Source organism: Crocodylus siamensis, chromosome 1 (assembly GCF_052110815.1).
Source record: "Crocodylus siamensis isolate JL-2025a chromosome 1, ASM5211081v1, whole genome shotgun sequence".
Taxonomy (NCBI): domain Eukaryota; kingdom Metazoa; phylum Chordata; order Crocodylia; family Crocodylidae; genus Crocodylus; species Crocodylus siamensis.
Window position 1 is genome coordinate 399,572,619 of NC_143395.1, and position 27,100 is coordinate 399,599,718.

The following is a 27,100-nucleotide window of genomic DNA, read 5'->3' on the forward strand; positions in this document are numbered from 1 at the left end:
ACTTGAATACAAGAAAATTTTTTTCCATCCAGTTGGTATGGGGGAAAAAAAAGCCCCTTGTCTTACCATATACAAGGAAATCTCACTAAATACATTGTCTTTCGTTAAACTCCTGCCAAAAACAGCAAGTACTTAACAATGGAAACCAACTATGAAGGTGATTTAAATGCAGCCAACACTGAGCATGACTATAAAACATAAGGCCTATGTTGGGCAAACCCAAAAGGGTAGGTTGGCACAGCCCATCTGAATAAAACATATAGTAGTGCCTATTAAGAGCAGTCCCCCTTGCTACTGACACTTGAAGTCATGGGGAGTCACTACAATGCATACATTTTACTTCCTCTTCACTCCCACAATTGAGCTGTGCCTTTCTTTAACATTTCCAGTGATTCCTGCTTCTTCACCAGTCTTAAATGCCTGGCAAGCATCACAAAACTGGGCCTCAAACAGTTCACCCAGAATCCCTCTGTCACCCCCTCTCTCAGCCTGGCACATATGATTGATGTGGCCCCGTTCTCCAGGAGGTGAAGCCAGACCAGGTTGCCCTGTGCCTCTGCAGATAAATTTTTGGAGGATCCCAGGACTTGTAAAAAGAACACCCAATTCCAGTCATGAGTGAGAGCTAATCATCACATAGATTCTTTATTGGGAGTATCTGGAATATACCTCCCTCCCCCTTGCTGAGCTATGGGATCACCATGACTTGAAATGCTGTTGCCTTTTGGCTTTGGATTAATGCCATGCATAGTTTGTACTTTATATAAGTAGGTACAAAAGTGTTGCTTGAAAACATCTTTTTGGAGTACCTGTGCTAAAACTTGCAGCAACTTTAAAAAAAAAATGGTAACATGCATCAATTCTGGATGAGTTAAATGCATGGGTACTTCATGCACATTTCTACAGCCAAGATTAATTTCAGGGCTGTTATTTTCAAATCTGCTCATCATTTCTATATGCTCAGAAAAAGCAGGGTCTGATAGTAAGGGGAGAGGAAAGAAGCTGCCATGGGAAAATGAGGTGAAACAAAGCAAAGGGGCTACTTGATTCTCCCCTCCCCACCCCCAAGTTATTTTCCTCGCTATAGCAGTGGGAAGAAGAGAAATTCAAGGCAAACCTCCAATAATTATATTCTATACCTGGAAATTATAACAAATTTATAAATTTTTCATATATAGAATGTAATTATTTGGAGGTAGTCTTATAATCAGGATAGTCTTCTATTTGAGTCAATACCATATTTTATAGTCTAACCTTTCACAATATGAAGATATTTTCATCTTGTGTGTACATCTCTCCTCAAGGTAAAACAAAATCAATCTGTACTTTAAATGTGTTGTTGTATTATCTGTGCTTCTCTTAACTATTTTAGGCTGCTGCCAGACATCAGTGTTCCTACCTAATAAATATGCACGTTGATGAGTTTCTGAAGACTGGTGGGATTGCAGAATGGTTAAATGGAGTGGAATATATACCACAAAGACTGAAAAACCTGAATGAAATAAACAAACTTCTTGCACACCGGCCCTGGCTAATCACAAAAGAGCACATTCAGGTACCTATCAGAAAGTATCTAGCATTAGCAGTATGTACCTAGTTAAGGCCTAGAACATTTCTTGTTAATCTAGAAATCTCCATCTATAGAAGAAATTCTGATTTCTGATGCAGATAGTAATATGGGTGACTGAATGAGTATGGCTTTCCAGTAGTGGGCAAGTCTACATGTGCATTAATGTGCATTAAATCTAGTAATTCTGTGCACCTATACATGAGTGCGGAGGCTGCTCCAACCCTCTGGAATTCCAGCACACTGGAGCAGACTTGGTTTAATTACCACCCAATTACCATGCTCCAGCAGCCTCCTGCATCTTGTGTATCAGTGTCCCTGCTCTTAAAAATGGTCGTGGGGGTACTTGAACTAAAAGTCATGGAATGAGCTTTAGTTCAAGTACTCATGCCACCAATTTTAAGTGCTGGGACACTTATACAGGAGATGTGGCAGCACTTTAATTAGAGCAGTGCTTTAATTAGAGCAGCATGTAAAAGTGCCCTCCACCATGAGGTACTAGGAAAATGCACATTAGCCTGTCTTAATGCGCATTAACTAAAGAGCATGGCTTTTACGTGACACTTAACATGCATTAGCCTATTTCAAAGTGCATTAACTATATAGCAATTTTTTACTGATGCTTTAATGTGCATTAAAATAAGCTAATGCACATAAGTGCATCTATAGACATGCCCAGTGTGGTCAAAAGGTTTATAAATACCTGTCCTTCTGTAGGCAGAATATAAAAGAAGAATTTTCTGCTATAAATTGAAGGCAGTTAGAACACAGCCTTCTTATTGTTGTTTAATAGAATGTCAGATTAAGGCAGTTTTGAGAGAGGGTGTGTTTTTTTTGCGTCTTTTAAGTTAAAGTGCAAGGAGCACTTGTACTGCAAGAGCTGCTTATTCTTTCTGATTTCATATTTATGCTTTTTTTTCCTGTAGTTATACTTATGTTGGGAGAACATCATATGTCCACATTGTCTGTTCTTACCATTTTCCTTCCTGGGGTTCCCCTTAGCTATATTTCTCTGCTGGTGTTACCTTGGCAGATCCTTTGCAATTCACCAGAGACCAGATAAGAGTTTTGTTTTATTATGTTAGAGGCAAGTAACTATGTAAATATTTCTGTAAAGCCTTTTTTTCCCCTAAAGATGGTCATTTAATATGGAGAGCTCAAAATAAGACAGTATTGCTGGCCTTGGTGCTGGGAGGGGGTAGTTCTGGTAAAAGGAAGCTAGATGTTAATTTCACTTAATGTAAATGTTACCATATGTAATGTAAATATAAATTATTTGTACTTCTGTGTTCATCCCTAAAGCCCGTATATTTACACCTTATTTGTTCTTATTTCAGAAACTTGTCAAGACTGGGGAAAATAATTGGTCTCTTCCTGAACTGGTGCATGCTGTGGTCCTGTTGGCACATTACCATGCCTTGGCGAGTTTTGTCTTTGGTAGTGGCATTAATCCCGAGAGAGATCCAGATGCCTCTAATGGGGTCAGACTTATAGCAGTCAACAACTTCTGTGTCTGTGATCTTGCCAATGACAACAATATAGAGAATGCATCCCTCAGAAGTAGCAGCTTTGGGGTTAGTGTTGCAAGAGAATTCTGTTGCTTGTCTCCGAGGAATTTGCTAATGCAAAGTACACACATTCTTTCTTGTTTGAACTTCAGTGTAGTGTGGCTTTTGTCTCTACTACTGCAGTGCCAGGGAAATGGTGGTATAAAAAGTTTTAACTTTAGTTTGCAATGTAACAGATTTCAAAATTGACTAATTCTTACTGCAGTCTTGAATTCAGATGAGTTTTAATGGTTATTCTTCCATAAACTCCTGACACTAAGGCCTCTTTACAGTACAAAGCTGAAAACCCTAGATTTCAAATAGCATAAACTACTGTTTTTAACTCCAGAGGTTCTTAAGATGGTGGGTGCTAAAATTTTGATATCAGAGGGCACCTACACACGTGCAGTGAGGCTGCTCTAATGCGCTGTACTTACTGAGCATTGTAATGGTGACAGGGATGCTTTTAAGTAAAGTTCGTTTGACAAGCTTTAGTTAAAGTGCCTCCACTGCCATTTTTCAGTATGGGGACGATGATGCACGTAACGCTCTAGGCACTTTAATTAGAGTGGCTCTGAGAGCCACTCTAATTGAAGCACCCACATACATGCTCCCAGAGTACATGTATAAACACCCAGAGTTGGTAAATTGTAAATTGGTGATCTGAATTGTCACAGTGAGCTCTGTGATACTAGAAAAGGCCAGTATTTGAAACAACCTTTTGTAGACGAGGAATCAGTAAAACTCTTCACCATAATTCTGATTAAACTCCCAGAGAGAATTTTGACTAATAATTAGTTAACTATATTGTGTAGCAAATTCCCAGGTTTACAGGTCTTACTTTGTAATCCTTTGAAGAGGTCATTTTGTTCTGCTGGACCATCCCTCTTCTTTTTTGGTGGAGAGCTCAGTAGATTTCCATAGTAAAATATTTTGTGAGTAACAGACTTATATATAGCAAGGTAGGATTTGTTTATGCATGGTCTGAATGAGAAATGCAGTAGGCTTTAGGTAGGTTTGTGCCTACAATATGTGGTACTCATTTTCACTTTTGCCTTGTAACATATTCTCTTTAATATGGAAAAGCAAGTAGTTTGGGCCAATAAGAATGACATTAAAATAGAAGATAAAACTAACTTTATTGTCTTAGGTTCTGTTTCTTGATCTCACTCTTTAGATCAGGGCATGGCAACCTGTGGGCTGGATTTGGCCCACAGAGCTGGGGCTTCAACAGCCTTCAGCAGCAGGGGGCTTTACCTGCTCCATGCAACCAGGTGCTGGAGAAGCTTTGCTTGTGCCATACCACAGCCAGGTAGTGGGGTGAAGGAGCTGGCAGCTGGGTCCTAGTGCTGACCTAGCTGACACCTGAACTGAGCCGTTCCGGCCCACTGCTGGAGAATATTGAGCATAGCTTTCAGCAGTAGGAGAATAAGAAAAGTCAATTTTAATGTTAACAGTTATTATTGAAGTACATGTCAGTGTTCATGTAGGAAATTAGCATCCTTCTTGAGCATTCAGAATGCTGGAATGTATATTAAATAGGGTTTTTTCCCCTTTTTAAAGCAGTGGACACATTTCTCAGTTACTCTTGTCTTCTGAAAGTTTTTAAAAATGTTGAATCTTTTGAAGTGCCGTCACATGATAAAAGTCTATACTGTATTGTATTATCATGGGTGCAAATGACTTGAGAATATTATGTGTGAGTTAAAACCTTAAATAGCATTTATGCAATTTAATTTCTAATCTTCCAGAATATCTTTGTGTTTTGCAGATGGTAGATTCTTTAAGTGAGCTGGAGGCCTTAATGGAAAGAATGAAGCGCCTGCAAAAAGACAGAGAGGATGAAGAGGCTACTCAGGAAGAGATGACAACTCGTTTTGAACAGGAAAAGAAAGAGAGTCTTCTTGTAGTTACTGGAGGTACTTCACACTCTGCCTGGCCTCTGAGTCTTGCTTCATTGTATCTAGAATTCTTACTCCAATTCAGTTCACTAAGACGGGGGTCAGCAACCTACAGGCTGTGGGCTGGATTTGGCTTGCAAAAAGACTGGATCTGCCCCATGGCAGCTTGGTGAATTGGCAGTATGCTTCAGCCAGGGCAGCAGAGGAAGTGTTCCAGAATGTTTCCCAGGTGCATTCTGTATTCCTTCCACAACATCTGCTGATCACTTTGCAGCCCACAAAAGGGACAGGACAAACAGAAACTTGTGGGGACAGAAGGTTTCCAACCCCCAAATTAATTAGTAGCAGTTCCTTTAATCTTAATGGAATGGTAAAGATGATTCCTATCCGATTTAAAGCCAAGAAATCGCAAATGTCAAAATTATTAGGAAGTCAGTCTGTTTCAGGAAGAAATTCAAAACAGTCTCCTGCAGAAACTGCTGTTTCATGCTGCTTTAGTTGTATGAATTGTAGTTCACTTTTGTAGAAATGTTGCAGAGTAGACTTCTACAACACTTTGAAGAAGCTTGATTCTTCTGGAAATGTTTGTATTAATACCCTTGGAAACAGAAGGGTATATCCAAGCGATATGTTTACAACAAGCTGCAGCTTCTTGTTGTCCTTCATCTGAGTAGCTAGTCCCAGTTCCATCTCTGCCTTGGCCTTCCTGACCGCCCCCCTGCAGCCACGAGCAAACGCAGTATAGTCCTCCCTGGTGATGGCCCTCGCTTCCATTGGGTGTACACCTCCTTTTTACCTAGAAGACATTCCCGTATGCTTTTGGTGAGCCATGGGGGTTTTGCGCCCTCCTGCTCCCTTTGGTCCGTGTTGGGATTAGCTCCCTTTGGGCTTGGAGAATCGTCTCCTCAAGGAACGACCATTCTTCTTGGACACCTGGCTCCCCACCCCTCCAGGACTTCAATGCCTCCCCTGACTATTCTTACCTTATTGAAATCTGCCCTCCTGATGTCCAGGGCTGCCGCCTTGCTGCAGGCCTTTGCCACCTTGTGGTGGTTGGTGAATTCCAGCAGGCGATGATCGCTCTCACCCAGATATGTAGCCAAGATGTGTAGCTTAGTGGTTATTTCTTTTTTTTTCTTTTTAAAGAGATTTAATGGGTATTGATCTATGAGACTCCCTTGGTTTTCCTGGAATACTATAATATTGTCAAGGTGCATCTTATAGCTACAGGGAGAAGCCAGTGGAAAAACGGAACTTCAGAGCGAGTTAAATCAAATTCGGTCCTTCAGAATGCAAAACTGTACCTACCTAATTTGGTTGCGGTAGCTGTTGGTGTGCCAGGAGACAGGAAGGAACTCAGTCTCTCTTATTGGAAATCCACAGAGATCATCTTTTTTGTTCTTTGAAAACATACCATATAAAAGCCCCTAAAAGAATATTGTTGTACTATGTGGTTACATTGTTTCCTATTTAGATCTAAAAACACCTGTCTGCTCGCAGGATGTAATTCTCATTGATTCAAAAAGATTATTTTAATTTCTACAATTGTAGTCAAACTCTCTTGTCTATCTGTTGTAGACTGTTGTTACTCCTTACCATAGTATCCCAGCACCTTCAAAGTAAAATCAGTAATGGTATAAAAACTTAAATGGTCCTCATGGAATATTGTTAAACTTGTACTTTCTTTTGTTAAAACTGCTTTGGGTAGGGTTTTTTCTTTTCTGGGTGGGTGTGGATGTGTGGAGTTTTTTTGGTAGGTGGGTGCGGGGTGGCTTACATATTTCTTTACCCCATAAAACTCAGGCTGACTGCATCTAGTTTCAGCAAGTTGGACCTCTTTTTAAATCTTCAGGGAAGATTACCTACAGCAGATGCCATGCAAGTTTCTTCTCCCACACAGTTATGTTTTGATTGGTTAATGAGGCAGAGAGCATGATAAAGTATCTCTGTGATTCTTGGATTAACGGATTTTTAAGGCGCTAACAGTAGACATATGGCAACTTTTCTGTCAATGCACATGGAAGTGAGCCAGGGTTATAATATGAGGGTCAAATGCAGTCAGCTATGTAGTAATCAAGTCCTGTAAAGGTAGTTACACAATCAAGCCACCTGCTTGTTAAGAGGAGAAAGACTGATTCCTGAGAGAGAACCGGTACTTGCTTAGTGACACATTGTTGAAGCTCTTCACAGATGCTTAGTTACTGCAGCTGTTGGTATAATTTCAGCCTTTCTTTCAGTCAGTTCTTTGCTTTCATATAGTCTTGAATTGATATTTACAAGCCAAGTATTGTATATCTCTTCATACTTAATTTATTGCTTTTTGATTGCTCATTCTGCACTATAAAAAAGAAAAAAAGCTGATAGATGTCAAGACAACAGGCCCTCTGGGTAGTTTAGCTTGTCAGGGGGACATTTTTATTTTTTGTGCTGTTCACCAGTGTCTTATTGTACAAGCTTTACTTCACCATATCAAAGGAGTGACCTATTCCGGTGGGAAGCAGGTCAGTAAGTATACTGACCTGTGTCCAACACTGGTCATGTATGTTTTATGTCTCTCAAGCTCCATGAAGCTGCTCTACCAGCGTGCTAATAGTAAAAAAACATGAACCTGACTGAGTGCTATGGGTTGTAGTTTACTATTGCATGTAGTAAAAACTACTGTGTATACTCTGTTCAGTCCTGCTGGTCTTGTTACCCAACATGCCACATCTATAATTGTCAGTTCTAATCTCAAATTCATTTTGAGTTTCCCTTAACTTTACTACATTGATTCATGCCTTCTTTTTTCATAACAGCCCAGAAAGTTGCATAGGGTCACTTTTTTTTAAGATATCTACCTTTTTGCATCCAAGCTGAGGCCAAGCCCTTTCATTTCTTGCTTTGTGTCCCCAGAATTCATCCTCTGTTCTGTATTCCAGCCACCATAAAGAATATAAGCAGAAGGGAAGGGGGGGAAATTAAAATCTAGACTCCTTGCTTGCAGAGATAAGAATGCTACTGAAACTCTTATTCAAAGTAAATCAATCTACCAAAATGTTTAAACCTTATAAATGTACACAAGCAAAATACCATAAACTAAATGAAAATTTACTGGCATTCTGACAGTTCTATCTCTTCCCAAAGACCTTGTCCTGCTACTTTATATTATTTTATATTTTCTGTACAATTCTATGTCGGAGTGGAGGTTGGGAGGTAGTAGTGGTCTCCCTGATATGTCTGTTCTCAACACAGTATTTTGCTGTCCTTACCAGCATTTGATGATGAGATGGTATCCATGGACGTGTCCCGCTACATTGAAGATCCTGGTTTTGGGTACAAAGACTTTGCCAGACGGGGAGAAGAACACCTGCCAACATTCCGGGCTCAGGTACTTAAATGCATTTATTTTAGTAACTTCAGTCGAGGAGAACTTTTACATTCCTCAGCACCGGAGAAAATAAAATTGAGAAGCATTTGTGGCAGGATATCCTTGTTACGTGCCTGTGTTCATGTGGAGGATCAAAGAGATTATTGCTATTTATGGTATGTATTTCTAGTGGTTTTTGTATGATCAGTTTTTAAATATCCTGGGCCTTTCCTCCCCTACTATTGTCAGCCAGAGGCCAAGGACTGATAAGCTTTCATTTGTCTTATGCCTTTCCAGAACAAGTCTGTGGAACTTGCTAAATAGGTCCAGGGTTGGAGTGTTGTTGTAGCCATATGGTCCAGGAAATGTATGAGAGGCAAGGATTCTTTGCGGGGAAGGGCACTTGATGCCCAAAAGTTTACCAACAGCTCTTCCAGCTATACAGTTGGTCCAATAAAAGGTATCACAAAGCTTCTTTGCCTCATGTTCTAAGTTTGTAAATCTGTTTTATAAAAGTAAAGAGCTGAAAGACCTGCCTTCCTTTTCCTCCAAATATTAAAATCTTGTACTTGATGAGGCCCAGGAAATTGCAACACTTGATTTCTTCAGCAGGAAGTCTTCTTGTCTCAAAGATTAATGCTGTTAGCACATGCTGTACATACAATGTGTCACATTTTTAAGTGTCCTCTGCTCTGAAAGACTGTCTGAGAGTTTCCCCAGACTTAAACTTTTCAAAAAAATAAAGATCTTAATTGTGTGACCTTAGCCATTTTGAAGCCTTTAGCTAAGCATAGTATTTCTTTTGAGCTGGAGAAAGGATTCTCTTCTTCATCATGCAACATAGTTTGGTTCTAATCTTTGCCTGGGGTTCCTAAACATCCCTTAATACAAATAGAGAAATCATAGCAAGAAAGGCTGTAGGTAGAATAAATTGCTGATTAATAATGTCAGCTTGCCTTCATGGGACTCCTAATATAAATGAATAGCAAATCATGGTAAAACAAATCTTAAACCAGGTCAGAATGTTTCCAGAAAAAGCAAAGTAGGTGCAGTGCTAGCAAAGTAGGTGCAATGTTAAAGGAAAATTCCATGGTTATAGAATGATCTCAGCTGCAGTAAAGGAGATGTATTTAGCTCTATACTAATGTTAGCTGATCAGGACAAATTATTCCTGGACTCTTTCATATACTTTAGGATAGACTAAACTACACTTTGGGGTTGATTAAGTAAGCAGTGTGTCAGTAATCCCTGAACACTGCCAAAAGGTTTGCATTTTAAAGTTGGCTTCTGTAGGGTCAAAATCGTACTGACTTTTCTAGGAGCCATAGGTTCTTTGGAGAAAAGGCTAATAATTGTCATTGGCTTGGTACAATATTACCTGCATGTAGAATTGTTCCAAAGAGCTTTACAGAAGGTTATGATGAAATCAAAGGTCAAGATCTTATTCTGCTAAGTTTTTATATATCAATAACAGAATCCCTGCCTGAGACTCCTTTAAATTTTAAGCAGTGGCAGGTCAATATGATGCTGCTTGAACACCACAGACTGAATCTTTCAAACTACCTCTTGGATCCGTCCTTTTTGTTGTTTTCCAAGTAATGTCTGTAAGCAACAGCCTTTCTACTTCCCAGTGCTTCTGTTCTACCTCAGAAATGGCTGCTTTGGAAAGCTATAGATAATACGGTATTTATTCATAGATTCATAGATTATAGAGTTGGAAGGGACCCCAAATGATCATTGTGTCTGACCCCCTGCCCCCCAGTAGGAAAGAGGATCAAGGTCAGATGACCCCAGCCAGGTGCCTGTTTAGCTTCCTCTTGAAGGCCTCCAAGTTAGGTGATAGTACCACCTCTCTTGGCAGCCTATTACAGATTCTGGCCACCCTTACTGTGAAAAATTTCTTTCTAATGTCTAATCTGAATCTACTCTCCACTAGTTTGTACACATTATGCCTAGTTACTCCTAGGGGTTCCCTAGTAAATAGCGCATCTCCAATTCTGTGTTGTCCTCCCTTGATAAACTTATAGGCAGCTACAAGGTCTCCCTTCAGATGTCTCTTGTGAAGGCTGAAGAGATCCAGATCCCTCAACCACCCTTCGTAGGGTCTTGCACAGAGGCCACTAATCATGTGAATGGCCCTCCTCCTCCAGATTCTCTGCATCCTTCTTAAAGTGCGGCATCCAAAACTGGACACAGTACTCCAAGTGCAGTCTGACCAATGCGATATAGAGGGGGAGCATCACTTCCCTTGATCTGTTGGTCTTGCATCTGCTAATGCACGATAAGGTGTGATTGGCTTTGTTAATGGCTTTGTTACACTGCTGGCTCATGTTCATCCTGGAGTCAACAATGACTCCAAGATCCCTCTCAGCTGCTGAGCTGCTGAGAAGGTCATCCTCCAACCCACTGGTGTGCTGGAGATTCCTCCTCCCTAGGTGGAGTACCTTGCATTTGTCTTTGTTGAATTGCATCCTGTTTTGTTCTGCCCATTGATCCAACCTGTCCAGCTTGGCCTGTATGTTCTCCCTGCCCTCCGGTGTGTTAACTTTGTCCGTATGTTAACTTGGTATCATCTGCAGATGTGGACAGGATGCTCTCCACACCCTCGTCCAAAGCGCCGATGAAGATATTAAATAACACCAGTCCAAGGAATGAACCCTGTAGGATACCACTGTGCCCACCTCCTTCCAGGTCAAAAATGACCCATCCACCACCACTCTCTGGGTGCAGTCCCTAAGCCAGTTGGCCACCCACCTGACTGTAAGCGTCCACTCCAGAGCCTGCTAGCTTCCTTATGAGAATAGGATGCGAAACTGTATCAAAGGCCTTCTTAAAGTCCAGGTAGATGATATCTGCCTCAGCTCCTGTCTCAAGGCAGTGTGTGACCTAGCCATAAAAGGCTATAAGGTTTGTCAGGCAGGATCTACCTATTTCCTTTTAATCCTTTCTCTTGTGTCTTAACTGCAGCTTCTGTTCTGCGCCATCAAGCAGTGGAGCATGCTGAAATGCCAGCTTTTCAGACCCATGCTTATTTCTTTTCAGCATCATTTCCCCTGCTGGGCCTTCACAAATTCACTCTTTAATGATTTTTTCCAGTGTTTTCCCAAAGGTATAGAGGTAAGACTGACTGGCCTAAAGTTACCCAGGTCATCCCTTCTACCCTTCTTAAAAATGGGCACTGCATTGGCCCTTTTCCAGTCCTTGGGGACCTGGTCGGAGCACCATGAGTGCACAAACAGCCATGTCAGCAGCTCAGCTATGACACTGGCCACTTCCTTCACCTGTGGATGGAATTGACTGACTTGTACCCATCCAGCCTGTCCAAGTGCTCCGTAACTAAGTCAGCACAAACCACTGGGGGTTTGTGCTGACTTAGTGCATAAACTGAACACCAAAATAGAATATATGCCTTCTTTTTTGCAAAATAGAATTAAATAAAAAGGATTTTCCAAGAATTGTCTGCATAGAGCAGGGACAGATCCTAATTTTCAGGTGACTTCCCTTCCCTTCTTTGCTTAACCAAAGCTGAAATTCTAGCTGCTATTGAAGAATAGTCTCCATAGATAGATCTATGATTCTGAAAAGAGCTAAAGAGTCGCCAAGGCTGTGAAATAGGAGAAGAGAGACCAGGTTTGCAGATGGTATGAAGGAGGGAGAGGGAACTTGAAAAGCTCAGTATAATCAACAGATGTAGAGTCTGTCAATGCTCTCTGCCGCTTGAACAATGAGGTAGGAAAAGTCTGGGATGGTGCAGGCAGGATGGGTGTTTAAAACCCTCCCCAGTCAGAGCATCCTGCCAGGGCCTGACCATGCTTCCCCTCAGCTCAGCACTATGAAAGGGAAGGGAGGGAGGGCTGCTTTAGCACCCCTTCCCCTCCCCCCCACCCCCTTCCTCACCCCTGCTTCTAGCCTGAGCCACTGCAGGCATCTGCTTACATTTTTGGAATGAAAAGGGAATACATTTCCACCTCCAAATTGGTTCAAGTTCCGCAGGTTAAACTAACCTGCAAAGATTGAATCAACTCAGCTTTTTAAAAGTCTGTCCCTGGGCCAGATGCTCAGCTATTCCATCTGGATGCCTGTGCAGCTCCCAGATCAGTATGCTGGCTATTGTAAGTCCAGTCCTAAAATGCCTGACTCTTCCTTCTGTGTTTCCATAGTGAACTTTTAGAGCCTAGTTCAGGACTGTAGGTTCCACTATGGAGGGTTGGTGCTTGGAAGTTAGATGTCTTGTAACGCTGAGGGCACATCTACATGTGTGCCATTAGTCATTTAGTACTTGCTTAAGCAAGTAAGCAGCATTACTGCTCAGACCCAATGCTGCACAGGTTTTTGCCCCACACTATAGCACAGTAGCATCAGCATCACAGTTTGTGCCCACAGACGCTAAGTCACTGTAGCAATGCGCTACAGTGACAGCATCTCATGTAGACTTCCTCTGAAAGTCTTAACACTTAAGTTCTTTTGTTCTGCATCCTGTGACTAAACCTGACTTTATCAGGGAACATACACTGATTAAAATCCATAAGTTGATGAATTAATAACAGAATGCTTCTTTTTTTTTTTCTATTCTGTCTCTCAGTCTTCACCATAGGGAGAAACAAATGAGAGTCACCATTTTGTAGTCTTATATCACATGTTTCTTTTGTTCATTTAGGACTATACCTGGGAAAATCATGGCTTCTCTCTTGTGAACAGACTTTATTCTGATATTGGGCATCTCCTGGATGAGAAGTTTCGGATGGTCTACAACCTCACTTACAACACTATGGCTACACATGAAGATGTTGACACAACAATGTTAAGAAGAGCTTTATTTAACTATGTTCACTGTATGTATGGAATCAGGTATGTAACAAACTTCTTTTTACTAGTAAGTATGTTTTAAAGTTGGTAAGTACAGTATGTACCTCGGAAAAGAAGTTATTAGATTTTGATCACATGTAGAGCAGTGCTTTAGAATTGGTGTTTATGCTCAGAAAATAAATGTAGTGCCTATGTTTTGGAATACCAGTGGATTTGATACAAAATGTGGTGTATTTGTAGGGTTCTTAGTGTAACTTAATTGTTTTCTACATTTAGACAAAATGTAGCTGTTCAGTGGATCAAGTAATAAGCTTACAGTTCACACAGAAATCTGTCTTCCCTCCCTTTGTCATCTTTCCCTCCTTCCCAAAACTTCAGACAAAAGTTTTCCCTTTTTCAGAGAGAGGAAAAAGTTAATGCCATGCTCTTAAAGCTTTTAGAAGGTCAGTTGCCTTTGTTCTAGTCTGAGTCGAGATTGCTTGTAATTTCTGAATTTAAAAGCTGGTAAAAAGAAATTTGACATTTTCAAAGGTGTATTCAGAAGAGAGAGACTAGGTCTGCCTTCCTTTGTTTAGGTATGATGACTATGATTATGGAGAAGTTAATCAGTTACTTGAACGCAGTCTGAAGGTTTACATTAAGACAGTGACCTGCTACCCAGAGAGAACTACCAAGCGCATGTATGATAGTTACTGGCGTCAATTCAAGCACTCAGAGAAGGTGAGTCTTTCATAGCCAAACATTTCACCAGAAACCCCTGTCATGTAAACGGGGGAGGATGAGGAGGAGCCTCGCAAAGAGATGTGTATCTGAGAAAGTTAAACTTTTTAACAGTAAAGTTAATTCTCTAAACTTTTCTTTAAGTACTGTACAGCATGACCACATAAGTTAGTTAATTGGATGTTAAATGCCACTGTTGAGAGAACGTTTTCTCAGTGATCAGATCATGGACCTTAGAGACTTCTGAATGAAACTGAACCAGCAAGACAGTGATCATCGCTTGCTGGAATTCACCATCCAGCGTAAGGTGGCAAAGGGCTGCAGCAAGGCAACAGCCCTAGACTTTAGGAGGGCTGACTTCAACAAGCTAAGGAGGATCGTTGGGGAAGCGCTGAGGACCCAGAGGGGAAGGGAACCAGATGTCGAAGGGGAGTGGTTGCTCCTTAAGGAGACGATCCTCCATGCCCAAAGGGAGGTAATCCCAACAAGGGTCAAAGGGAGCAGGAGGGCACATAAACCCCCATGGCTCACAAAGAGCATCCGGGAATGTCTCCTTGCTAAAAGGGAGGCATACACCCAATGGAGAGATGGGGTCATCACCAAGAAGGACTATGTTACAGTCGCCCAAGGATGTAGGGGGGCAGTCAGGAAGGCCAAGGCAGAGTTGGAGATAGGACTAGCTTCCCGGATTAAGGACAATAAGAAGTCCTTCTTCAAATACATAGGGGGTAAAAAGAGGGTCCCGGGTAATGTGGGGCCCCTGCAGGACACGATGGGCAACTTAGTCATCACGCCAGATGACAAAGCTAACATATTTAACGATTTCTTTGCCTCTGTCTTCCTAAGTAGGGACCAGTTCAGCCACCTCCCTGCTGGGCCCCCCTCGGGCCCCGGGAGAGACACGCCTGGGCCAGGGGTTAGCGAGGAGTTAGTTAGGGTACTTCTGGAGAGGCTGGACATGTTCAAGTCCGCTGGTCCGGACGATCTTCACCCTAGGGTTCTACAGGAACTGGCCGAGGTCATTGCGGGACCCCTGGCGCGGCTCTATGAGCACTCGTGGTGCTCTGGCGAGGTGCCGGAGGACTGGAAGAGGGCCAATGTGGTCCCTATCTTCAAAAAGGGAAAAAAAGAGGACCCGGGAAATAACAGGCCGGTTAGTCTTACCTCAATCCCGGGTAAGTTCTTTGAAAAAATTATCCTAGCACACATCCAGGAGGGCCTTGCGGGGGAATGCATGCTCAGGGGCAACCAACATGGGTTCATCAGTGGCAGGTCTTGTCAGACCAACCTAGTGGCCTTTTACGATCAGGTCACCAAATCATTAGACGCAGGGGTTGCTGTGGATGTAGTCTTTCTGGACTTCCGGAAGGCTTTCGACACTGTCTCTCACCCTGTCCTCATGAAAAAGCTGGGAGACTGTGGTGTCGATGCCCACACAGTCAAATGGGTCGCCAACTGGTTGGAGGGCCGTACCCAGAGGGTGGTAGTGGATGGGTTCTTCTCGACCTGGAAGGACGTGGGCAGTGGGGTTCCGCAGGGCTCGGTCCTCGGGCCCGCACTGTTCAACATCTTCATCAGTGACTTGGATGACGGGGTAGAAAGCACCCTGTTCAAGTTTGCTGATGACACTAAGATGTGGGGGGATGTGGGTGCACTAGAAGGGTGCAATAGGTTACAAGCTGACCTTGACAGGTTGCAACGGTGGGCGGATGAGAATAGGATGGGGTTTAACACTGATAAGTGCAAGGTGTTGCACATGGGGAGGAAGAACCAGCACCACACTTACAGGTTGGGGAACTCCCCTCTTGCCAGCACGGAGACGGAAAAAGATCTTGGAGTCGTCATTGACTCCACGATGAACATGGGCCGGCAGTGTGGGGAGGCAGTCAAGAAGGCCAACCGTACCCTGTCATGCATCCACAGATGCATCTCGAGCAGGTCCAGGGAGGTGATCCTCCCCCTCTATGCGGCGCTGGTCAGGCCGCAGCTGGAGTACTGCGTCCAGTTCTGGGCGCCACACTTCAAGAGGGACATGGACGATATGGAAAGAGTTCAGAGGAGGGCCACTCGTATGATCAGGGGTCAGCAGGGCAAGCCTTATGAGGAGAGGCTACGGGACCTGAACCTGTTTAGCCTCCACAAGAGAAGGTTAAGGGGGGACCTTGTGGCCTGCTACAAACTGGTCAGGGGGGATCAGCAGGTATTGGGGGAGTCCCTGTTCCCCCGTGCGCTGCCAGGAGTGACCAGGAATAATGGTCACAAGCTGGCGGAGGGTAAGTTTAGATTAGATATTAGGAGGCGCTACTTCACAGTCAGGGCGGCTAGGGCCTGGAACCAGCTTCCAGGGGAAGTGGTGCAGGCTCCTAGCCTGGGGATTTTTAAAAGGAAGTTAGATGAGCACCTTGCCGGGGTCATCTGACCCCGGTGCTCTTTCCTGCCAAGGCAGGGGGTCGGACTAGATGATCTACCTAGGTCCCTTCCAACTCTAGCTACTATGAAACTATGAAACTATAAGAATGAATATAGAAAAATTATCGGACTGGAATTGCTAACATAGTCAACTGTTCTGAAACTTTTAGACTCTTCAAGTGAGTTCATTATTTACATCATGTACATTATGCTGTTTGCAGTCAGTACAGGATGTTGGCATTTGTAAAGCTATTAATTAAACAGGTTAATACCTCTCTCCCTTTTAATATAAACTGCATATAAACTCTTCTTTCATGAAATATCATGAATGTGCCCATGGCCATTGTGTTTGGTTTTAATAAACAAAGACTTTTATAGGTATTAGCATAAAATAAAGCCCAGCTTCTGTCCTTTCTATAATCTGCACGCTCATATGACCACTAATGTACACGTCTTCAGTCATGAAATTTTGAACTTTGATGTAAATGAGCTTTCCTGAGGTCCAGTAGCAAACTAGGATAAAGCTGCTATTTGGTCTTCTTTTAAGTGCTAGAAAAGCCAAGCTGGTCACTACATGGATGAGGGCCATAGTATATAAGGGGTGCCTAGGAATTGCAGGGTACCTGCAAGGTAAGTGGTTTTTGCACAGATGCCCCTGCATAATGTTGGGTAACATTGTGCCGCACCTTTCCAAGGCATTTGCATAGCCTGGCCTTGACACCAGTGACTTAGGTACTGATGTATACATTTTTGGTTTGGTAGATACCCTTTTTATATATATATATATATATATATATATATATTTTTTTTTTTTTTAACCTGGCTCAGTGTTCCTTGCAGTAGCTTCCTAATTGCACTTTAGTAACAGATTTGACTGCTGTTCCTGTATTTTATGGTAAGTTGCATGTGGATTTGTTACATTAGACTACCTGGAAGCAACAGAAATGTAGTCTTCCAAGTCATGGTGGAAAGGTTTTCTGTCATGAACATCATTGCTGTACAATGTTGATTTGCTGTTGCTTCTGTTAAGTCAGATGGAAGATTACTTAAAGCTGTGATTATGACCAGTTACCTGGGACCCCAGAATGTCAAACAAAATCGACATACTAGATATCTGGAGAGGACCTGGTAGCCCTTCAGTTGTGTAGGCTGCAGAAATGTAGCTGTTACTTTTTCGGGCATAAATCTTGAGGCAATTGGACAATTAAATAGTCTTGAATAAATATTGCTTGAGAAATTTGAAGCCAAGTAACTATATTTTTTAACTTTCATTTTTTTTAAACAGGTCCATGTAAATCTGCTATTAATGGAAGCACGTATGCAAGCAGAACTTCTATATGCCCTTCGTGCCATAACTCGTCATCTGACCTGAAGCATTTGTAGGGAGAGGGCCGAGAAGTACTTAACAATATGTAAAGACCTTTTGAAATAGATACACACCAGAAGCTGTTTGTGATGTAGCATCAGGTTATTCAATTCTCTAGTGTCAAAGTTTAGCCGTGTTTTTGGCGGCTGTAATGTGCAATGACGTGTTTTTATTTTCTTGATGCTTAACATTACTAATGATAGCAAAAATAACACTGAGGAGCACTAGTCCTACATTATTTTTTTCTGGTTGGATTTCTGGACACTGGTCAAAATCCTGAAAACAGGTTGTTTTACTTTAGCGCTTTGTTTTACTCACAGAAACAAAGCACTTGCATCTTGATTTTTTGTTTCAAGCAATCAGTTTTCAGATTAATGGAATCCAGCAATGGATCTTTTTTGAATGTTCTGAAAAATCTTAATACTGTGTCATAAATCTAGTAGAGAGAAGCATGCGCTGTGTTAAATGAATTGCCCACTGGATTCTTGGTTGTTTCCTGGAGACTGTTTATCAGGCACTGTTTTTACTACAGCAGTTGAAGGTGATGTGAAATGTGATTCAAACGTTGTCCATACTTTTAATGTGAAATTAATCATGATAAATTCCACAGCATGCTACTGAAATGCAAAGTTCAGCTTCTTCTTTCCTCTTTCCAAAAAAGAGGTTTCACAATTAATTTGAGCTGTATATATTATGTTCCAATCATGCATAGCAATCTTCTTACTGAGTCACCCTCTGTCAAATTCTTTACGTTATCTGTTCTCATCATAACATTGCTTGCAATTCCCTTAGTTGGCACCTGTATACTTAATACACAGACTGACCAAAAATTTGTATTTGTGCTCTCCTTTGTCCAGTGCTTGTTTTAAAGTATGGAAAGCAAAGGAAGACTAACATAATTGTTTTCTTTTCCTATTGGATGTATAGAAATTTATTACCCATAATTTCTTTCATAGTGTGAATGTGTTAATATTCAAGTTAAAAAATTGTGTTTCTATGCATTAATGTGAGTGAACAAAAGAAAAGTGCAATATTTAAAAAGAAAGCAAGCTTTTCCCTGTTACATCACTACTAAAGTGTCCTTTCTTTGAACAGCCGTAAAGAAATATTTAAAACCAAATTCCTTTATGGTCTGAGGCTTAGCATTTTTGCTCCAGCTTGTACAGCTTGAAGCAATCTGATATTTAGATGCCAAAGCACCCCACAAATAAAGCCAATTTGGACAACTGGTAACTTTGGGGAAGGGAAGAAGTAAGCTGCCAAAAATGTCACATTTCTGCATTATTTTGTTACATACCTAGATTAATTTTAAGAGCACAAAATTTCAGTGTTTATAGCTTTACTTTGTATTATGTTTAATGACCAGTGAAGTGCCTAAAGAGATTCATAAATTTACCCAGTAGGAAACAATTGTTACTGCTAAATCTTTTTTTTTTTTTTTGGGGGGGGGAGGGGTGGGAAGGTGGAGGTGTTTCCTTTTCTTTGTTTCTTTTTCTAACTCTGAGGGTGACTTTATTTTGCTCTTACATGCATTACGTACATAAAATTAACAGGTTATTTAAAGTTGCATTGAATTGTAAAAGACGATATAGGAAAAAAAATTTCCATTGAAGACTGCAGAATAGGTTTTTAGTTTATGACTAGTCATTTTTAACACTTTTCATTTGAAAAAAAAATCATGGACCATTATGCTATTAAAGTTAGTTTCCTGTCTCCTTTCTTTTTCTAATAACTTGCTATGACATCACATATTGGGTTTTTTGCTTTAGCTATCTGTTCCAGATTGGAAAAGTAAATGATTGTACACTTTGTTTCTGCACTTTTGGACTGCAGACTATTTGCATGAAAAACCTTGTGAGGGAGAAATTAGTAAAAATTTTAAAGTTAGGGTTGGCTATTTAAGGACTATCCAACAAATTGTACATCAGAATCCCTTCTGTAGGAACCATTGCATAAACCATAAAATGTATTTATCTTGTTTAGCTAACTACAAAGACTATTCAGAAGTGTTGAGAGGCTCATATGTATACACTTAGATTTTACTTCTTTCTAATTTATAATCCTTTTTTTTTTCTTTACTGTAGTGGCTGTACCTAATGGTTTTATGCTTGGAAATATTCTCTTTGCTAAGAGATTTTCTTTCCATTAGTAGTTTGACCTTTTAGTGATGGAATCCGTATAGTAATACTAAATTAAACTCCTCCAACATAAGAAGCCAGATAGTTCTCAAAGCACAGTTGAACTTTTGGAAAGAAGGTGAAACTAGATTTAGGTAACAACCACTTAATTTCTCTTCAAAAATGCAAGGGTTTTAGAGTAGCTTTGAATTTTAATCATGAAAACGTTAGTGCCTTTGCTTTAGATTTTCCCTATAGAATTTCCTTTCCAGCTCAAATGCCTTCTCAGCAATTTATGTGATTAGACTTGGAAATATATAAACTATAAGTAAATTGATTTTTTTTTCCATCAAAGTACTAGTGAATCAATAATAATGAAGAAATAAACTTGATTTTAGAAGGTGCCATATCTAATCATATATGGCCCATGTCACATTCCAAGTTAGGAAGTGTCATTTTACAACTAGTTTGCTGTAACTTTTTCTATATAAAATGCAAACTTGAAAGTTACAAAGCTGTTTTCCAGGTGGTGTTTTTCAGAGTATAGCATTTACTATGTAATGATTTATAGCCTAGCTTTTATACTCAAAATGTGATATTTTTAAAATTATAGATGTTTGTTAAAGTTATACGATTATACCGTATACTTTACCTACACTTTAGGCTCACATTGTGCCAAATTTAAACGTGCAAATGTTTTGTTGAGGAAACAAAAGCATGTGTGAATGTGAATCCTCAAACTTCATTGCTTATTAACTTCCATTGTCAAAAATGTACCTTAATAATTCTTGGAGGTATATGCTCAGATACTGTCTCTTTGCTGTCCCTTAATGGGCTTTGTTTACCAGAATTAATATTAGTCACCAAGTCTCAGTCTTCGCTAAGATAAAACTAAAATGTGTTGTCTCCTTTTCTGCTGAAGAACAAGTACAGAATGTGCTTTATTGCTTTTTTAAAATTGCTTTTCTATAAAGAAGGCAAGTGGAAAATTACAATTTGGAAAAGGTATTTGCATTAGCTCAGTATTCTGTGAAATATAAAACTGGCAGTTGGACATCATGGGATTATAGTCATGCAACAGCAGAGCCCATTTTAATCTAAATAAGACAGGATTGATGCTAACAGCAGGCTGTTGAAACTGTTGTAGAGCCCCACAGGAACTGATTTTTGAAATATTTCCAAAGTTCACTGAAATCAGACAAGAAGACTGATTCTGCAGTTAGAGTATACACAGAACCAGCATAAAAATTAGAGAGAATCATGCTCACATTTTTAAATTGCAAAAAGTGTCCCCATCAACTTTTACTCTGCAAAACTTAATTTAATGTTGTAGCAACAGGAGACTTATAAATATACAGCAAATCTAAAAAATTAAGTATTTTGGGCTACTTACAAACTATAGGCCAATGGGGGAATGGAGGGCGGGGACAGGCAGGAAAGGAAGTGAGATTCTCTTCTAAATGGTTTAAATGGAGAAAGAAAAAGGACAAGTACTTCAAAGGTATTTAGGTGCCTGAAGAAGCAAGGACCTCCATGGATTTTTGTTGACTTCAGTTGCAATTAGGTACCAGTGTGCTTTGAAAAATCACTCTAAGGCTAGGGATAGAAGTTATACATAAACCAGCTTAAGTGATCAGAAACCGGTTTAGACCTGAAACAGAACAGAAGTTCAGTGCACATAAGCTGCTTTCAAAATGGACAAATCCAGCTTAAGATAAACTTGGATTCATGTAGTATCAGGCTGAACTGATTTTAGAGCAAACAGGTTTATGGAACTTCTGTCCCAGGTCCCCTCCCAATTCAAGTTAACTTACAGCCCCCCAGCATCCCAGGAAGCTTTTCAGCCCTGGTCTGTGCTGCCTGCTCCAGCAGAGCAGGGCTGGCCTCACTCTCCTACAGTCACAGAGCTCAGGTGGTAAAGCCTCTTCTCCCTAGCCTCTGACTGTGCCCATCAACACAGTGGGACAGGGGTAAGGCAATGAACCCCAGAACCCCCTAGCCTGGGTCTGCACAGCACAAGGGGAGGGAAGGCACCCTCCATGGGGCTTAGCCCCCCCCTCCCCCTCCCCAGACTCTGGAGTTAGGCTAGAATTGCCTTAATCTCACCCTGCCCCTGCCAGCAGTCCTTGTCTTGGGCAGGAGGAAGAATGCACCCAGCCAGTGCGGGACCCCCAGCTGGGGTCTGCACAGCGCTGGGGGCACTGTGGAAAAGTCCCCTCCACTGGGCTTTTCATGCCTCACCCCTGCAGCCTGCAGGGAGGGAGCAAGAGAGCAGGGGAATGCACCCACCTGGCCCAGCTCTGGACACCCACAAGGCATAGGGTGGGAGGGAAGCCCCCTCCCCAGGGTTTTTTGCCCCATTGTAGCCCAGAGAGCCAGCTAGGATCCCTTAGGCCTGCCCCCCACGCCAGCTGCTCTGGTTTCTGAAGGGCTTGGGGGCAAACTTGAAGAATGCATCCCTGCTGGGGCTCAAGGATCCAGCCTTCCCCAGGCTGGAGGGACTGTTTTCCCCTGGGGGGAGACAGCAAGGGCTTTGGGGGCGTGTGCTATGCAGCCAATCAAAGATGAGTCCTGCTGGGCTTCCTTTGGGTGTCCTCAGCCATTGCCGGCAGGCTGGGAGGCGGGCTCTAGCGCCCCCAGCTTCTGGTGTGGCCACAGTGGGCCACTGCGTGGGTTTGGCTGTCTCTGGTTTCAAAAGTGATTATCAGTTCACTTTATTAGTTCAATCTACACAGTTCAGAGAAACTCGAGCTTAGTTGAGAGATTCAGCCTCGGGCTTTTTGACTGTCTGTACTTAGCCTGTACAAACAGTCTGTAGTTAGCCTAGGTGCCTATCTTCATTTTTCAGCCTTTTTTAAAGGTTCTTAATCATCTAAATTATTCTCCATGGAGATTAAAAGAATAATTTGCAGTAAAAAGTGTGACTTGCACCAGTTTATTGATGATATAGGTTACCTTGTGTGTTTAACATAGATTTATAAAAGTTTTTCAGAAGGCAGTTAACCTAAAACTTTGTTGTTTTTAAAGTAGTATCTTGACATAATCTTGCATATCTGTGAATGTTCATAAAAATATGCATTTAATGAGGGTGCTTAGGCTGACTAGAATAGACTTTATGTTGCTAAATTCTGCAGCCGCCCCGCACTAAGCCTGAAGTTGCTGGATGTATGTCCTGTGGTATGATTGTGATTATGGACAGTGAGAGCTGATCCAAAATCTGTTGACTTCCTGAGTCTTCAATCATAGGACATAAAGGTGACCTTCACAAGAAGGAAAAATGGATCAAACTGGAAAAAATGAAACCTACCCATGGCTGATCCAGACCAATAACTCTACTCATGGCATGCAAATGCTGCTAGCCACAAAAGCTGGCTAAAAAATGCCAGGGATTTGTTTCATAATATAAGCTTTAAACTAGGCAAGGGAAAGCCTGCTCTTCCATGCTGTAGCCTCTATCTGCCTATCTTTGGGAAAGTTTTAAGCCAAATACACATTTCCAGGGAAAAAAATTTCCAATTGAAAAAGAGTTTGGGAATCATAAAATCCCATCATCCCTGGCCATGGGAGACAGGCCAAGAAGAGCTGAGGTGTTCCAGGTTAGGACAGAGGCATCAGCTGAACAGCATTTCCTATGGTAGTTTAACCCTTGGCACAAATATACTTGGCCTTCTGCAAATCCACTGCCCCCATCTCCTTTCCAGTTGTTGAATAGTTCTGTTCTTCACCGAGGGGCTTCAGGCCTGACGTCCCAGTGACTAGCCCTGTCAAAAGTTCTCCCCACCCAGCAACAAGTGCTCCCTAGACAAGTTCTTAATCATGCTTTTCCAGCTGTCAAACCTTAAATTATCCTTCAGGCAGAAGCACTCAGACCGAAGCTTTCTGCATAGCGTTGAGTTCCTACGCTGCCACCAAGAAGTTCCTTAGAGTTCTATTGCTTAATCTTGTGCCGTTCCTCATTTTCAGGAACACTGAATTCACGTATTACATTTATTTCTGACCAGGAAAATTAAATCCCTTTTTCAGAAGTTCATTATTGAGTTTTGGTTTTTAAATAGTCATTCTCTCTGCCAGTAAGAGTGTGATTTTTGCCTTTCTGATTACCATCTAAGGCTCAGATATTGCTACTTGCACTGAAGTCTAACAAGCCTACTTGTGAAGGACCCATGCAAATTAGTCCAGGCAAGTGGGGGGGGGTGTCACATTCTGGCCTAGGATTACAAATGAATAAATACATCCAATAACGTATATTCTCTCAACCCAATTATATAAGCCCTTTCTTGGGCAAACCTCCCATCAACTTCTGGAGTTCTGTCCGTGAAAGGGTGGACTTGGTTGGTCTGGTATTTCAAATATTTTTACACAACAGTGTACGCATTTATTAAAACTTAGACTTATTGAAGGAATTCTGTCTATAGCAGTTAGATTTGGTCTTTAAGAAACTAAGAGATAAAATGTTGACACTGCCATGCAAACGCCTACAGACACTTACCTTTGCTCAGGTAGTAAGTTTAGAGGATGCAAAATAGGCTTTTACAAGTAGCAGCAATAATCTCAGGAGGGGAATTGGTGTGTTTGTTTCATAAAATGAAGTATCACTAAGTGTATTCAAAGTACTTCTGTACTTACGCACATAAGGGAAATATAAAACAACTTTTCCAAGAATACTGATGAGACTTTACAGAAGGTATGTGTTTCAGTTGCCCTGTGATGGAATAATTAAGATATATTTTTTTCCCCAATGTATCATTCTACACAAAGTTGAGGGGAGGGCAGCCTTTCATTTTTGAAAGTGTAAACAGACTGCAGTTTGAATTTTCTTTTCCAGCTTTTACAGTAAACTTTTGAAAGCAACATTTTAAGGAACATAGATTGCTTGTTCATCTCTAGGAATTTAGAAATGATGGTACCAAATTTATTCCAATATATTATAACCTAAAAATTTGCCGTGCAGTTTCTCATTGTGCCTCTTCATGCTTAAGTTATGCCACCAAAATTGAAATACAGCCTTTCCCTCCATTACCTTCACCAGTGAACCAGATCAATGAGTATATATTGCATGGTTGTTAAGAAAAGTATAGTAATGTTGAAAGGATTTATGCCCACTTAAACCTCCTTACGGTAAAGAATATGTCTGATAAACTTTGGCTGCAGTCTTAAGACTTTAATAAAACTCATAAAGCCACAAAATAATTTCTTGATTAAGGCAGAACTGGATATAAACTCTAATGTAAAAGATAAGATTTTAACTTGAAATCTCTCAATCATACCCTGTTATTTTGCTGGACAGCTCTGTAATGAATGTGTATGTCTTTATGTCTGAGACAATTCAAAATCAGACTGCCACCTCTATTTTGTTTTGTTCAATATCGTATTATCCTTTTTATCTTTTTTTTAAGTTGAGCGATATATGTAGCATGCTGTGAATGTCCGTTGGATCTTTATTCTTTAATTCATCAGTATTAACACCTGTTCTCTTTGTGTTCGTTGGTACTTTTACCCATTTTAATCAAAAGCTGTGATATATCTTTGCAGTCCTGTGCTTTGTTACTGTAACATTTTGATTTTTATGAAGCACGACTGTGGATTATTGTGAGGCAGACAGTGCTCTTACATGACTGCCACTTATTGGTCTCTCTTGTACTACGTAAAGTTGTAAGTAGAATAAGCTTTTTAACAGATTTGATGCAGTTTAGGATTCACACAAGTTACAAATGTCCAATGTGTGAGAGTCTCTGTATTTATAGGTTTTCATTCATAAAGTAGCAAACTTGATAAATATAGCCACTTTAACTGCTCTTGCTAAACAGACCCTACTGTAGATTTAAAATACCACTGTATATATGGGAAGTAGATGGTTGGAATAATGGCAGTGTATGAAATCTCTATTTATAAATGTGGATGAATTAAGCCCTTTCTCTGAATGAAGAAATCTAATGAGATGCTTAGTCTACACAAAGTGACTACTGTCCGTTTGCTCAGACATTGTTCTAAATACCTTGAAAGGCTGTGGTTTACATCATATCTTAACCCCCTCAATCAGCAAATATGCTATTCGTTTAAGGTAAGGCATATCCCTGGGCAAAGGGCCCAATACAGACAGTGTCAGTGCAAGCACAACTTTCTGTATTACCCTCAAAATAAAGTTGAGAGGGGATATGCGTTGCATTGGCTTGTCCTGGTCCCCTGTAGGGAGAGTTTCCCCCAAGATGAGCTGCTGAAGTTAATGGAGATTGCAAGACTCCTTTCATATTTCTTTGGGGTATGAAAATAGCTGCATCACTTTTGATTTGACATTCAAGAACCCTGTTTAGCACAGGTAAATAGTGGCATTTCCCCTCAGTTGATGTGATGTCTCCAAAGATGGTTTTGGGTCTAATCCTAATTAAGGCTAAATGGTGATGTAACAATCTGCCTGGAGTAAGGGACAGCACATTTTTGTTGAGCATCCCAGGCAGGAGATTGTTTCCAAATCACTATCCCCCTTCCCTTGCTTTCTGTTGCTCCATGGAAAGAGTAAATTGTGACAGGTTTATATCTTGCAGCCTGAGCCTGTGCTCCCTGGTAGGTACTAGTGCAGCTATGCGGGCATGTTGAAGAGAAGGAATGGAAGAAGATACCTAAGCTTCAGCCCTATCCCTATTTACATGTGGTGGGGGAAGCACAGCATTTCTTCTACAATCCTGCTTTCCTGCTTGTGCGGCTACGTGCAGTGGGTAGTCAACTCAAGGGTATAAGTGAGCACCTTGCTGCCGCTTTGTCCCTTGGGCTGCAATTAAGTGGGGTCCCAAGTTTGATCTTACGTGGTCATATCTTTTGCCAATGGTCTGCCTATGAGATGAATCGGCTCTTGGGAGTTTATGGTGGGATTCTAACAAGAGCTTTCAGTATAACTTTTATTTTCTTCTGTGTTGCTGATTTTGGATAAGCTGACTTAGCTGGATCCATTTTTGTGACTTTCATAGGCTTTAGTTACCCGACTTGAATTTCTCTGAACAGATGCAGAAGGAACTTTTAGTGAGTTAAGAGACACATGCATTTTTTAAATAAAGGAATTGTGTGTATTAACATGTTAACAGCAATTCATAAATCTGCACTTTTTATGAAGTTTTGAAATTCTATTTATAGGTACGAAACAATGGGTTTTGTTTAAAAACTTTATCACATTTATACTTGCTGAAATTTCTTTCATTGTTATCAGTAGGAATTTTATTGGTTAAATAAAATTGGCAAAACTGTTCCCTGGTGTGTGTGTGTGTGTGTCATTTTAAAATCTCTGTGGAAAATTCTTTGAAATGATGTCAACCTCTTGAAAGCATCAGCA

At 41.0% G+C, this 27,100-nt stretch overlaps 1 protein-coding gene across 1 annotated transcript in view; it reads left to right on the top strand.

Annotated features, from left to right (window-relative positions):
* The window catches only part of SESN3 (sestrin 3), a 66,910-nt gene extending 39,894 nt beyond the window's left edge, over positions 1-27,016 (top strand). The window contains exons 4-10 of the mRNA XM_090030399.1: positions 1,373-1,555; positions 2,905-3,141; positions 4,886-5,033; positions 8,267-8,382; positions 13,019-13,209; positions 13,743-13,887; positions 17,582-27,016. Coding sequence (XP_089886525.1) covers positions 1,373-1,555; positions 2,905-3,141; positions 4,886-5,033; positions 8,267-8,382; positions 13,019-13,209; positions 13,743-13,887; positions 17,582-17,668 — 1,107 coding nt within the window. The 3' untranslated portion in view covers positions 17,669-27,016. The remainder of the gene's footprint in view (positions 1-1,372; positions 1,556-2,904; positions 3,142-4,885; positions 5,034-8,266; positions 8,383-13,018; positions 13,210-13,742; positions 13,888-17,581) is intronic.
* Positions 27,017-27,100: the final 84 nt, after the last annotated feature.